The 13,833-nt window shown below is 38.2% G+C and overlaps 1 protein-coding gene across 5 annotated transcripts in view; it reads left to right on the top strand.

The window, feature by feature from the left end:
* Window positions 1-13,833, top strand: part of CARMIL1 (capping protein regulator and myosin 1 linker 1) — a 319,730-nt gene that overhangs the window by 220,308 nt on the left and 85,589 nt on the right. For all 5 annotated transcript variants that reach the window (XM_059938045.1, XM_059938046.1, XM_059938048.1 and 2 more), the window contains 3 exons: window positions 1,401-1,469; window positions 4,236-4,329; window positions 10,869-10,967. In XM_059938045.1, the coding sequence (XP_059794028.1) occupies window positions 1,401-1,469; window positions 4,236-4,329; window positions 10,869-10,967 (262 nt within the window). The remainder of the gene's footprint in view (window positions 1-1,400; window positions 1,470-4,235; window positions 4,330-10,868; window positions 10,968-13,833) is intronic.

Raw genomic sequence — 13,833 nt, forward strand, 5'->3', positions numbered from 1 at the left:
ATGGAGGAGGGCGTTCCCAAATTTAGACACAGTCATTCCTTCAAACTGCTGTCTTAAAGGTTTCCGCTACGAGGCAAACCTGACTGAGAACCATTGCAGTTTCCCATTTCACAGCAGCATTGACAGCTGACTGATGTGTCGGGAAAGGCAGGGGGCAGCAGAGGAGGGGTTTGGGGGCAGAGCTGGGAAGACTGGAGGTATAACACGAGGGGCTTCCCTGTACTTGGTTGTGAGCCCAGCGTCTTATCTTCCCTTCCCACTCCTGCGACATAACGACCTAAAACCCAAGGGATCCATGAAGTCCTCTGGGTCGAAGGCAAGTTTGTACTGGATGCGAACTCTTCTTTTCAGTGGTTTTCATCCGTAGTGCTTCCCAAGCATGGCTTTTGTTAAGGATGAGCTATGCAGTAACCACTTCCCTTAGGGACTAGTTATCTGGTCACCATGTTACCATCCATCGTTCAGAGAGATCCAGTTGCTACCTAGCCCAGCAGTCTGGTGAAGGAAGAGTTAATAATTCACACTGCTCCTCAAGGGCTTTTTCTGGCTGTTTCCCTTGCTTCCCAGTGTAAGGCACAGCCTGCACCTTCTGTCTAAACAGAAGGCAAAAACCAAAATCAGCAGTTTCTTTGAAGGTCAGTGTGTACGTGAAGAAGGTCGTTGAGGTTAAGAAGAGAAAGCAATTAGAGGTTGTGATCCTGGGAGCGTTCAGACAAATAAAAGCCATTTCATGTGTCGGGTGAATTGACAAATCCTAAAATACTTCTGAAGTATTCACATTCTGAAAGGGAAGTAATACTTTTCTTCCAAAAGAGATTTTGTATTTAAAAAGTAAACCACCTCCTAGGGTAACTGAGGTTTATCATCAGAGTGAACTCAGTTGCTGGGATTGCTGATCATATCATGTCAGGGCAATGATGAAATGTCAGAAAATATGACCACTTTGTCTCTCTAGTTGTTTAGAATAGAAAAAAGTCTCAGTATCTGGAATTCTTTATGTTGGACATGAGACTGTTTAGCCTCTTGTATAAATAGCTTCAGCCTCAGACTTGAATACTAGAATGCTGTTTGGAGAATATGTTGGGAGAATATCAGGGAAATCAGGTTTTAGGGCTTTCTGGCTAGCAAAGCATTAGGTGACTTAATGGTAAGTTAATGTGTGTGCTGTTGCTTTTAAGTATGTTTTTTTTCATAGTACTTGAGCAGAGAATGGCTTTGGAATCTAATGTTGGGGGAAATGCTCATCCTTGCTTTGTTTGAAACAAAGCTGAACATTATTCCTTGCTCGTTGTACTAAAATACCTAGATGGTGTTGCCTATAAGAGATTTATCTGCAATGGGAGAATCATTTCCTCCATTCTTAAGTATCTGATCATTTATGTGATTTGGTTTCCAAACAGGACTGTTATATGGGACAAGAACAACATTACTGCCCAAGGCTTTCAAGATATAGCTGTTGCTATGGAAAAGTAAGTTTTACTTAGGACTTCTTTCTAGAAAAATAGAAAAGAACCAATGGCGTTTGTGTCTCTGTGGGGTAATACAAGTAGCAATAGATTGGGAATCAGAAGGTCTGGGTCTGATTAGTCTCCTGCTAACCAGCCATGGGACCTGGGAAGACGCTGACTTTCCTCTGGTGTGAGTTTCTTCATCTATAAAATGAGAGCAGAGATGCTTATTCCGCCGAACACACAAGATCATGGTTGCAGGGGGGTGGGGTGGAGGGGGCTACACAGCGGTCACCTTGCTTCTTTCTCCTTGTGGTTTTAAATCTCCTTCCACTGGATCTCACTTTTTTTGCCCAGGATGACAACTCTGAATCCAGTGGTGAGAAGAAAGCTGAGGTCCAGAAAATAAAAATGAAATTGATGAAATGGCAAGGCTAGGGCTCACTGGTCTCATTTCTGTAAAAGGCTTTTTTTTATTACCTTCGTAACTAAAGTCTGCAACTATTATTTATTGTCAAATTTACTTTCCTAGTAAACTAAATGGGGAAAGAAGAATACAAACGTGGCTGAAAAAAATGCTAGAAATCTGGTTCTTTCTGAGCTTTTCAATCCTCATAGTGTATTCTAATGGTAGGAATGATCAAAGCAGATTTATAGCATTAAAAACGAGTGGTTACAAAATGTAGGAGGGAAATTAGGGGCCAGTAGCATAGAAGTTGGGCCTCTTAGGAGGGGGAGGGGGTGCTCATTATTTTGTGTTTTCCTCCATTCACAGCCCCTCAGGTGGAGCTGTCATGCCCAACATGGTGACCTGGATAAAAGCCTAGACCTGGAATTAGGAGCCCTCCATTCAGTCCCCAGCTCTGTCACCAATAAGCCTGTGATCTTGAGCCTATGATCATTTCACCTCATTGATGAATTTTTCTTTTATAAAGTGAGAAATCACAGTAAATCATCTCTAAGTGGCTTCAGTTCTAAATCCCGTGGTTCTCCTTTAGCCAGGAAGTCAAAATTGCTGCCACCACCGCCATCACTAAACATCACTAAACAAGGCAGCTTATACCATCAGTCATCATGGCCACCTCTCCCGGGAGCCTTCTGTGACTGCAGAACCTCCTGTAATTACACCTATTGCACACAAAACCTTTGAATGGAAACATACATTTACAGATTGCTGCATTTGGGTGCTAACAGCACAGCTGCCACTCTAATGACGTTGCAGACTGCCAGCCCAGGCAGGTCTTTGTGAGAAGCCAAGAGGATGCACCCCCAACACTCCACGTTTCCAGACTGAAAACAGAACTCCCTGATCACAGTCTGTTATGTACTCTGTGCTCGAAGATGCCAATGGTGTGAAATCACATTTGGTTTAGATAAACCACGCTGGTCTGAAGCATGATGAAAAGTGGATGAGGGAAAAGAAAATCTTCAAGGCTGCAAAAAGAGACGTATTATCTCTTAGTTTCAGTTGGCTGGTTCCTCTTAAGTCAAACAAAAGCAATTTTGCTCAAACAAAGCTAAGGTAAAAATTAAAGTTATAGAAATAACAGCCTTGTCTTTGCTGATTATTTTACTTTCAGCCACCTTGTCAGTTGGACTGGATGAAGAACAGTTGTTGTTTTTTTTTTCCCCATTAGGTAACCATCCAGATTGGCTGCTTTTATTAAGATGACTGTTTATTTTCTTTATTATTTCTTCATTATTAGTACCTATTTTAGGAATTAGCTGTTAATTTATTCTTCCAGTAGAAGCCATCTGACTATCCATAAGAGTCACACCATGAGTGCTGCTTGTTGTTTAGAGACCTGAAACAAGCCAGCTGTGGGATGCCTAGGTACCAGTTGCCGACACGTGGCCCACAAGGTCATCCTTCCTGAGTATCTTGTTGTAGAAACAGATGCATTCTGGCTGGGAGAGAGGAGGCATCTCCAGGGCTAGAGTTTGTGGTAGGGGAGCAGGTGTGAGTGTTCATCCAGACACATAGCACTTTGTAGCAAGTTCAGGAGCAGAGGTCAGAGTGCAGATTTAGAGTTCTCACGCAAAAATGACTCACCCTTGCATTCTTGTGTCTAATCAGCCAGGCAACAGCCGTGTGAGGTATTAAATAGACCCAGAGTTCCACAGTTGCTTTACTTGGTGTCTAGAGCCTGGGGCACTCGGGCTGATTTGGGGTGCCAACTGCCAGAACCTGCAGAGGTCAGGGTGTTGAGCCAGCAGGAAGGTTTTCTAAAGACAGTCACTGGTCTCGGACTTGGTTATTTAAAGGAGCCCAGAGCCTGAACAGACTGTTTTTGGGGATGTTCACATCCTTGGCTTGGAGAGCAAATGTTTTGGTTCTATTTTGGGTTTTTCGTCTACCGTTCTGGGTCTGTCTGTCACGTTGTCACTGTGGTAATCACGTTACCTTCAGATCTGTTGGTGACTAAAATCCAAGTAGCAAGTTGATGCTGGACTTTTTTCCTAGCCTTTCTCTCAGGCCATCTCTCCAGTTCCAATTTGAAAATCCTGTGCTTGCTGTAATTGAAAACTGAAAGCAAAACAACAAAACCAGATTCCTTCAAGTTGTGTAGGTTTTGTAGACAGCGTGAATTGACGAGGTCACTTGTGGTGTCGCACAGGTGGTAGGAAAGAAGGCTGACCTGCAGTCGAGGGGCCTAAGATGGTCCGGTAGTTTAGAATTTTCTAAGATGCTCTGGCAACTCTCTTTTCGGATTTTAAAAAAGAGTGCTGAATTAAGATAATAGGAAGTGATTTTCAAATAAACATACCATTTTCTCCTTTTTCTAGGAACTACACGTTGAGATTTATGCCAATTCCTATGTATGATGCTTCTCAAGCCTTAAAAACAAACCCTGAAAAAACAGAAGAGGCTCTGCAGAAGGTATTGAAGGATCAGTAACTTAATTATAATAAATTCACATTTGAGTGGAATTGTGTGGATAATACATTCTGAACATATGAACAGTGCTTTGTATTTTACAAAGCTTTTTTCACATTAGCTTGTATTCTTATGGTCACGACTGGCATAATGCATGACTGGGGGAGGAATAAAATAAAGACTAAAACTTGTCATGAAATTTAAGTGGAGTAAAATAACATTCTTAGAGCATCAACATGCCAGACTTAGGCATGGATAACTTCCTCTTCGTCCATTGGAGAATGCGTACAAGTGAATGACAACTAACACAACCTTCATCCCCTTCATCCTCAACAGCTAGAGCCTTCCCTTCCTTCTTCATCGAGAAATTTAGGGTATTACTGAGATCTCGTTTTACCACCTTTGTCTATAAATGTGTCTGAATCCACACCCAATGCCCACCTCCTTTCTGGCAACCCCAGAGGATGATGGGTACCTTCCTCTTCCAAGCCCAGCCATCTTCAGTGCCTTTAACCCCAACATCTCTGCCCTGTGCTGGAAACTTGCCCTGTGAGTCATTCCCTCGCTCTTTCATATCTTCATCCTTCTTGTTCTATGGTTATGGCTACCCTTTTCTCTACTTTTAGATGTGCTCAAATATTTCCCATTTGAGGAAGCCTACTCCACCTTTATTATGGTGTTATTTGGGAAATCTTCTAAATCTTTCTTCCCTCTTTGTTCTTTCATCTGGTGGTATCACCCTCTGTCCAATCTCCTAAGCTTGACTTTTTTCCCTCTATATCTTCTGTAGCCAGTCAGTCACCAAGTTTACTGATTCTAGCGCATAAATCTCTTCATTAACTCTCCTTCCCTCTATTCCTATAACAGATGCCTTTATTCAAACCTCATCCTCTCTCACCAGGATGATTACATCCTCTTATCTGTTTTCCATGCTGCAGTCAAAAATAGCCATCTTTCTTCATGGTGAAGTTGATCAGACTAAAACCTTCAATCCATTCCTCCTGGTGGCTTTTAGGATTAAAGCCTAATCTCCTGAACTTGTCATGAATTTCTGCCCAGAATCTGCCTCCTATTCACCACCAATTTCATCTCTTACCAACCCTTAGTCTTTGTTTTGCTCTACCTCAGGGAACTTATTAGAAATGCAAATTCTTGGGCCTTAGAAACTGGGGTGGGAATTATACATCTGTGTTTTTCTGAGTTGTCCTGGCGATTGTAACATTTGAGAATCACTGAGAATCACTGCTCGAATCTAGATGATACTCGTGCTTTCCCCACTACTGTGCATATCTGTTGAGATTGAAATCAAGGGTCAGTTCATCCAGAAAGACTTCTCGGAGTCCCTTTTCCCTGCTAGGTAGGTGGTCTTCTCAGAATTTCCTGTGGTTCTCTCTGTCACTGGCCTTGTGACATTGTTTTAAGTTACCTGCCTCTATTTTTTTTTTTTTTTTCTCCCAGCGGCTGTGAGCTCTTTGAAGGCAGAGCCTATATTTTTCATCTTGTTTTATTCTCAGAAGCTAGTGCAGTACCTGGCATGCATGCTTGGATGGATGTTCTTCAGACATTCAATGAATTAAAGAGAGTAAGGTTGGGAGTGGAGGGGAGAGGCAGCTGTGGTGTAGCAAAAGAAACTATCTAAGGTTTGGATTCAGAAGATCTGACTAAATCAAACTCTTCCCAGCATTGTAAGTTCAGTATGTATTTAATTTTTCTGAACTTTAGTTTCTCCATCTACATAAAAAATAAAGCTACACGATAACTGTATTTAGCTGACACTTAGCATATAGTTTATACTGGGTGCCTGACACTATTTTAAATGATTTACATAAATTAACATCTGTCATCTTTAAAATAAACCCATGAGGTAGGTTCTATTATATGCTCATTTTACAGATAAGAAAACTGAAGGACAGAGTGATTAAGTAATTTGCCTAAGGTGTCCATGAGGATCAAATGAGGTGGTATATGTGAAAAGCAGTTTGTAGACCATAAAGCAATATACAAATGTTCGATATCTTTACACTTTGCTAAAGGATATTAGTCAGCTTATAACAAAAGACATATTCTACAGAAACAAGGTTTCTGGTTTCAGACTAGACATGTAAAGAGTTTGGAAGTCATCATTCCTATCCTCACAACAAGAAAAAATAAGCTTAACAAACAAAATCAGTGACTTTTCTTAGGTCTGCCAGAGAATTGAGGTTACAAGGCAAACTGTCACCCTGGAAACTGGAGAGATGGTGATACAGAGAATCACAGAGAATCAAAGCTGAGATCAGCTTACCAGGGGCAGAAGCTAATGGAGCTGGTAACTCAGAGGAGAGCTTAAACAGTAATTGCTGAATTGCTGGAGGCTTAGGTGGACTAGTTAAGAGCTTAAAAAAAAAAAAAAAAAAAGAAGAAGCTAAATACTCCTAGGTGCTTAGTCTTAGGGAGGCCCTGACCTTTGCAGGGATTTTAGTTACAAGAACCCCAGGTTATCACAGTGAAGATTGAAGGAGGATAATTCACTCATGTTTCTGGCAGGGGGAAGGGAAAAAGTAACCATTTTGAAATACACTCAGAGCATGCTGTTCTCCATAACAAAGGCCTACCCTCAAGAGAAGCTATTCTACCAGAGCCTTATCTGACCTAGTAGAAGACAATTAGACCACTGCAGCCCCTTCCAGCCTTCCTGTTTCACATAAGGGAGGAAAAAAAAAAAGACCAAGAAACACTTCTGAAGGTCACAGTCCAGGGACTCAGGCCTGGTTTAAAAAAAAAAAAAAGCCTAAATTTAATCATAAGATTATAGAATGCTTCCCCTCCCTATTATACTTACATCACATATCAATTATAATAACACTGAATTACAACTAAGCAAAGCTGTCAGACACTTTATTTAAGGAGGCATTTCTAGGGAAACCCCAAAACAGCAGGGGAGACATAAACAAGGTCAATAGAAGAAATTAACTGGCATATACAGTTACAGCAGACATTCAACACACCTCAGCTTCTAGCCAGAGGAACATAAAAGCCTCACATTAAAAGACTGATTACCTCAGTTATTACTAGCTACATCATATCTGGCTTTCAACAAAAAATTACAAGGCAAGCTAAAAGACAAGAAAAAACACAGTATGAAGAGACAAAGCAAACATCAGAACCAGACTCAGATATGACACAGATTTTAGAATTATCAGACAGGTAATTTAAAATAACTATGATCAAATATGTTAAGGGCTCTAATGGAAAAAGTGAAAAAAACCAGCAAGAACAGATAGGTAATAAAAGCAGAGAGACAGGAACTCTAAGAAAAAATTGAAAGGAAATGCTAGAGATCAGAAATGCTGTAACAAGCAAAAAAAAATACCTTTTATGAGCTCATCAGTGGACTGGACACAGCTGAGGAAAGAATCATTGAGCTTGAAGATATGTCAGTAGAAACTTCCCAGACTGAAATGCAAAGAGGAGAAAAAGAATAGGGGGAAAAAAGAACAGAAGATCCCAAAACTATGGGACAATTACAAAACATTGAACATCCTGGTAATGGGAATACCAGAAGGAGAAGAAAGAGAAAAGAACAGAAGAAATGTCTGAAGTAATAATGACTTACAATTTTCTAAAATTAATGACAGACACCAAACCACAGATCCAGGGATCTCAGAGAACACCAAGCAGGAAAAATACCACCCCCCCCCCAAAAAAAAATTGATGTGTAGGCATATCATATTCAAACTGCAGAAAACCAAAGACAAAGAGAAAATCTTGAAGGAAGCCAGAGGAAAAATATACCTTACATATTGAGAAATAAGGGTAAGAATTATATCAGACTTTGAGTCACAAAGCATGCAAGCAAGAAGAAAGTGGAGTGAAATATTTATTTAAAGTGTTGAAAAAAACCCGAAAAACCCAGCAGCCTAGAATTCTGCATCTAGCAATATTTTCCTTCAAAAATAAAGAAGAAATACTTTCTAAGACAGCAGTGTTACAAGGGGTGAAAGGGAGAAATTGGTGATACTCCCTTATAATGTACCTGTACCTGCGCTATTTGTGAAACGGTATACAGTTGGCCCGTGGACAGCACGGGGCTTAATCTGAGTATACCTTATAGTTGGCCCTTCTTGTCTGCATCCATGGATTCAACCAACCATGGACCATGTATGCTGTAGTATTTACTACTGAAAAATATCCACTTATAAGCAGACCTGTGCAGTTCAAACCTGTTTGTTCAAGGGACAACTGCAGTGTTATTTGAAAGAGGAGTTGGATGAATTGTAAATGTATATTGCCCACACTAGGGAAACCACTAAAATATTTATAAAGAAGTATACTTAATATTCTAAGAAAGGAGAGAAAAGTGCAATCATATACAATACTTAAAACCAGAGAAGGCAGAAAAAGAGAGGAGGATAAAAGAAGAAACAAAGAATAAATGCAGAATATGCAAATATATTAATTATAAAAGTTGTGTTTTTTTAAAATGAAAATCGGTGACTTTAAATCTCATATTTATTGTTTTTTTTTCCCTATAGTATTTAACTATGCTCTTACATATTCAAGTTTTCATTTTAACAGAACTGTCCTCTGGAAGAATTATGGCTCTTTAATTTTACTCTACTGAAAAACAATATTGTGATTCTATACTCAATCTTTATTTTTTTAAAATATAAGATTCCTTTATTAAAACACAGCACAGCATTTTTTTGCCTTCTGTGCTGCTGCTCTTTTCAGCAATGAGACTGAAGATGTCTGACTTACTGTAGACTGTCTCCCAGGTCACTGCTGCCCAGGGGTACTGGCAAATGTGATTAATGACACTTTTGGCTCTTCCTCTTTCCTTTTGACCTGAGTCAGCCCCCTGTCCTGTCCTGGTTCTCTGTCTTGGTCTCTAATAGTGCACAGAAGGAAAGTTTACCTTGTAAACTTTCCAGATGCAAATACTTTCAGCAGTGATGTGTACCTGACCGTTATTAAAGACACTTCAGCATTGTTTTTCTTCCTTCCCCTTGCACTAGCTTTTAGAAATGAGCTTTGAATATTATTTTTTTTTCTAAAATATTCCCTCTAGGCTCAGTCTGTGAAGCACTGTTGGTGCACCTGGGGAAGGCCTGGAAGCATGTGGGCCAGCCTTGGTGCACTGCCTGTGTGTGAGCTGATCCTCCTGAATAAACAAGCTGCTCTCAGAACTGGCCCATGGCCAGGGCTTAATGAGGCCAAATGTAGAAGAACAAAACAAAATCACCCAAAGCTGGGTGGCAGTGTGTGCCTGTCATATTTCAGGCAGAATCTTTTTTTAGCAAAGACATTCTATCTTGATGGTAATGTCACCTTGGAAAGAGATGACTTCTTGGGAAGCAGCAAGAGAAAATTAATGTAATATAATGTCATGGTATTAATGTGTCACTTTAATGATGCTTCATTTCAGGGGTCTTTTTGTTTTTATAATATCTTCATTTATGTTTAGTAGAATGGTACATTTTGTTCTGCTTTATGGTTTCCAAGGATGATAATAATTATAGCCTGTATTTTAATTTTTCCTAATTGGTATTAATAGTAGTCATTTTAGCATATGCAAAATGAAAATGAAAATGTAATAATCCTGAAAGCCTCACAGTTACTAGAAATTCTTAACCAGGGAACTGTAGTGACAAATTAGAAGCCAAATGGTTAAGTTGCATTATGAAAACAAATAAAAACAACAACTGAAAAAAAATAGATGGCATACTTAATCATCTCAAATCATTCTTTAAAAAAACACATTAATAGGTATTCATTATAATCAATAGTTTACATTTTTCAATGTATTATATATCCATTGTATATTGTTCTCCTTCAATACTTTATTTCAATCTAGTTATCATTTGTATGTTTGAATTTTTCGTAAAACATTGTCTATGTATAAAAATATAGATTGTCAAGCAACTTCAAGATTTCTCATTTTCTGTAGAAATCCATTTTCTTATTTTTGGTAATTTTGCTAAAACCATTCCTGTTTTTGAGAAAACATGTAAACCTGGTGGATTAAGGAAATTGGTATATGGTTTTGAGTTGTACCAGCCTGTATCTTTCCAATTTTGTACCTATTTTCTCCTTTTTTCCCTTAAAATAAAGAATTTTCTGAGTGCTGGTGGATAAGGCCAAGAGGTTCAGAAAGGACCGTCCATACACTATAGGGGTATTTATTTAGCTTCTGAACTGTTTAGTGGTTAAAAATTTGCGAGAGAGAAAGATTGTGATCGTGTACAGGAAAGTGATGAGAAGTCACTAAAAGGGGTCTCTAACCCTGCAGGCAATTAAACACTTGCTCATCTTTGTCAACTACTGAGTGACATAAAAATTACCCTGGTTACCTGCGAGTGACATTTCTAACTAAAAACACCCATAATGCATCATGACAATAGCCAGTTTCCCCATCTCATACGTTTTGTGGGGTCAAGGCCCTGGCAGGATGTGTGAATTAGTTGCTTGGGTCTTCAGTTTAGCAGCTGGCTGTTGCACTTATGACTTTACTCTCTGCTGTCGAAATGTGTTCTTGAGAGAGACATGTGCTTAATTTCCAGATAGAAAACTATCTGCTCCGGAATCACGAGACTAGAAAATACCTTCAAGAGCAGGCCTACCGCCTACAGCAGGGCATTGTCACCAGCACCACGCAGCAGGTAAGAAGGTGCCAGTCTTCTCCCAGTGACAGTTCCTCCTCTTACTCATGCTGAACTGACCCTTTTAAGAGCCAGGGACCAAGGATTTTTATCGTTTGAATCATTCCCAATGGGGCAGTAAGAACCTGTTTCTGAAAATGACAACAAATGTTAAGTAGAGTTTGGGGGAGGTTAATTCTAATGCTAAATATGCACTTTTCATTGTTGATGATTTTGTGCCTTTTAAGATTGTCAGTAAGGTGTATCTTAGATTTACATACAACTATTAGGAACCCTGGATTACAGATGATAAAAGTCTGAGGGTAATCAAATTTGCCACTTTGGAGACATCCTATTCCTTTTATTCTACTCCCCCTCACTTCTATGAGTAGGAAACAAATTCCCAGATTCTTCTGAATAATTAAGAATTTGTTGAATATTAATTAACACAAGTGCTGAAGAGAAACTAAACTGTTTTTTACTTCATTCCTCTTCTCTCTACCCAACTTTAGAATAAAAAAAGTATGGAATGTTTTCCTCCAAAAATATTAACCAAAACCAAGGATCATAAGATATTTGAGGAAAACCTATAGGATGTCAAAGAAAGAAGAAGATAAACCAAAGAACTGAGCTCAGATAATTCAGAGTACAGCAGAGGACTTTAAAAAAATATTGTAATTAGTAAGTTCAGAAGGAATTGAGACAATATTATATCCATAAAATAAGAATGAGCTGCTATGAAAAAGAATAATCAGAGAATAAGAAACAATGCTTAACAGTTGAAAATATGAAAACTGTAATATAGACTTAAATTAACCAATAGGGCACAAATTAAGCTGTTTCTCTGGTAGAAAACAAGAGAAAATCTTAAAACATGCAGTAAAAAGACATAAAAAATATGAGAGAAAAGTAAGTCAGAATCGTGAAGAGATTAAAAGTGACCAATAGCCTTCTAATAGGAACGTCGAAATTTAAAAAGAGACATAATAGAGAAAGTTAAAAAAGAGAAAATAATAGAAAAGCATTTCATATGAATCTTGGGGTTGATATGACCTACTGAAATTGATATGGATGAATGGGTGAAGGCCCACACCTGGTCAGAACACCGAGAATAAAGAAAAAACATCTTAAAGAGTTCCAGACAGAATAAAAAGACTATCTTACAAGGGAACTGGAACCAATTCTTAGCATCAATCTCAATTACTAGAAACAAATGAGGTTCAGAGGGGAATTTGTTTTGGACCAAGAATTCTATATCTAGTCATTTTATCAAACAGATGCGAGGGCAGACTAAAACTGTCCTCGCACATGGACCCAGAAATTTTACCCCCAATATTCCATACGAAAAAAGGCTTTTTGAGGAAATTCTCCAGTGTAACAAAGAAAAATAAGAAAGTATACAATATGAGGTATAAATAAGAAACGAAATCATAGGAGTTATAAGAGCTGAAAGAAAGCTTTAAAAAGTTGCCACTTTGGGAAAACCTGCTTTGAGCTGCAGAATTAAAAGATACAGGATTACATTTCTTTCTCTATGAATCCCATAATCATAATTCTGTACCTGCATTTTAGTAGATTTAAAATTTTAATATCAACTTAGACAGCAAGGGAACACCTAATTATTGCTATACTAAAAAATGTACATGTTGGAAATTTTAACGTAAAAGTAATGAAACTAATTAAAATTAGGAGTTGAAGAGGGAGAAAGGTGAGTGGTAGTATAAGTATACTAAATTTTTACTTGTTTCATGGAATAATCCTCTATTCTATAATTCATAAGTCAAAAATACAGATGTAAATCTACTATTTAAATTTAAAATGGAAGCCACCAAAAGGATTAAAACAGAGGGTTTTCAAAAATGTTTATTTCAGCAGATTGAGAGGAACTGACTGGTAGGGAAAGTTTTGTCATTTGAGACCATTTTGTATGGTTTGTTCTATTTTCTTACCTTGGGCAGATGTCATTTTAATTTTCTGTGGTGTCTTTGGTTTTGGTATCAAAACCAAATGAGGGTAACGCTCATCTCATAGAATGACTTTGGAAGCGTTTCTTCCTCTTCAATTTTTGGTATACTTTGAGAAGGATAAGTGTTAACTCTTCTCTCAGTGTTTGGTAGAATTCACCTGTGAAGCCATCTGGTCCTGGACTTTTGTTTGTTGGGAGTTTATTTTTTTTATTACCGATTTAATTTCATTACTGGTAATTGGTCTGTTCATGTTTTTTATTTCTTACTGATTCAGTCGTGGGAGATTGTATGTTTCTAGGAATTTATTTCTTCTAGATTGTCCATTTTATTGGGGTATATTTGTTTGTAGTAATCTCTTATCGTTTGTATTTCTGTGATGTCACTTGTAACTTCTCTTTCATTTCTGATTTATTTATTTGAGCCCTCTCTCTCTTTTTTCTTGATTAGTCTGGCTAAAGGTTTATCAGTTTTGTTGATATTTTCAAAGAACCAGCTCTTAGTTTCATTAATATTTTCTATTTTTTTTTTTAGTCTCTATTTCTGCTCTGATCTTTAGGATTTCTTTCCTTCTACTAACTTTGGTTTTGTTTGTTCTCCTTTTTCTAGTTCCTTTAGGTGCAAAGTTAGGTTATTTATTTGAAATTGTTCTTGTTTCCCAGGATAGGCTTGTATTGCTATAATCGTCCCTCTTAGAACTGCTTTTGCTGCATCCCATAGATTTTGGATCGTGTTTCCATTTTTATTTGTCTACAGATGTTTTTTGATTTCCTCTTTGACTTCTTCAGTGACCCATTGGTTGTTTAGTTGCATATTGTTTAGCCTCCACATGTTTGTGGTTTTGCACTTTTTTTCTTGTAGTTGATTTCTAGTCTTATACTGGTCAGAAAAGTTGCTTGATATGATTTCAATCTTCTTAAATA

This window comes from Balaenoptera ricei, chromosome 11, assembly GCF_028023285.1.
Source record: "Balaenoptera ricei isolate mBalRic1 chromosome 11, mBalRic1.hap2, whole genome shotgun sequence".
In the NCBI taxonomy this organism is placed as follows: domain Eukaryota; kingdom Metazoa; phylum Chordata; class Mammalia; order Artiodactyla; family Balaenopteridae; genus Balaenoptera; species Balaenoptera ricei.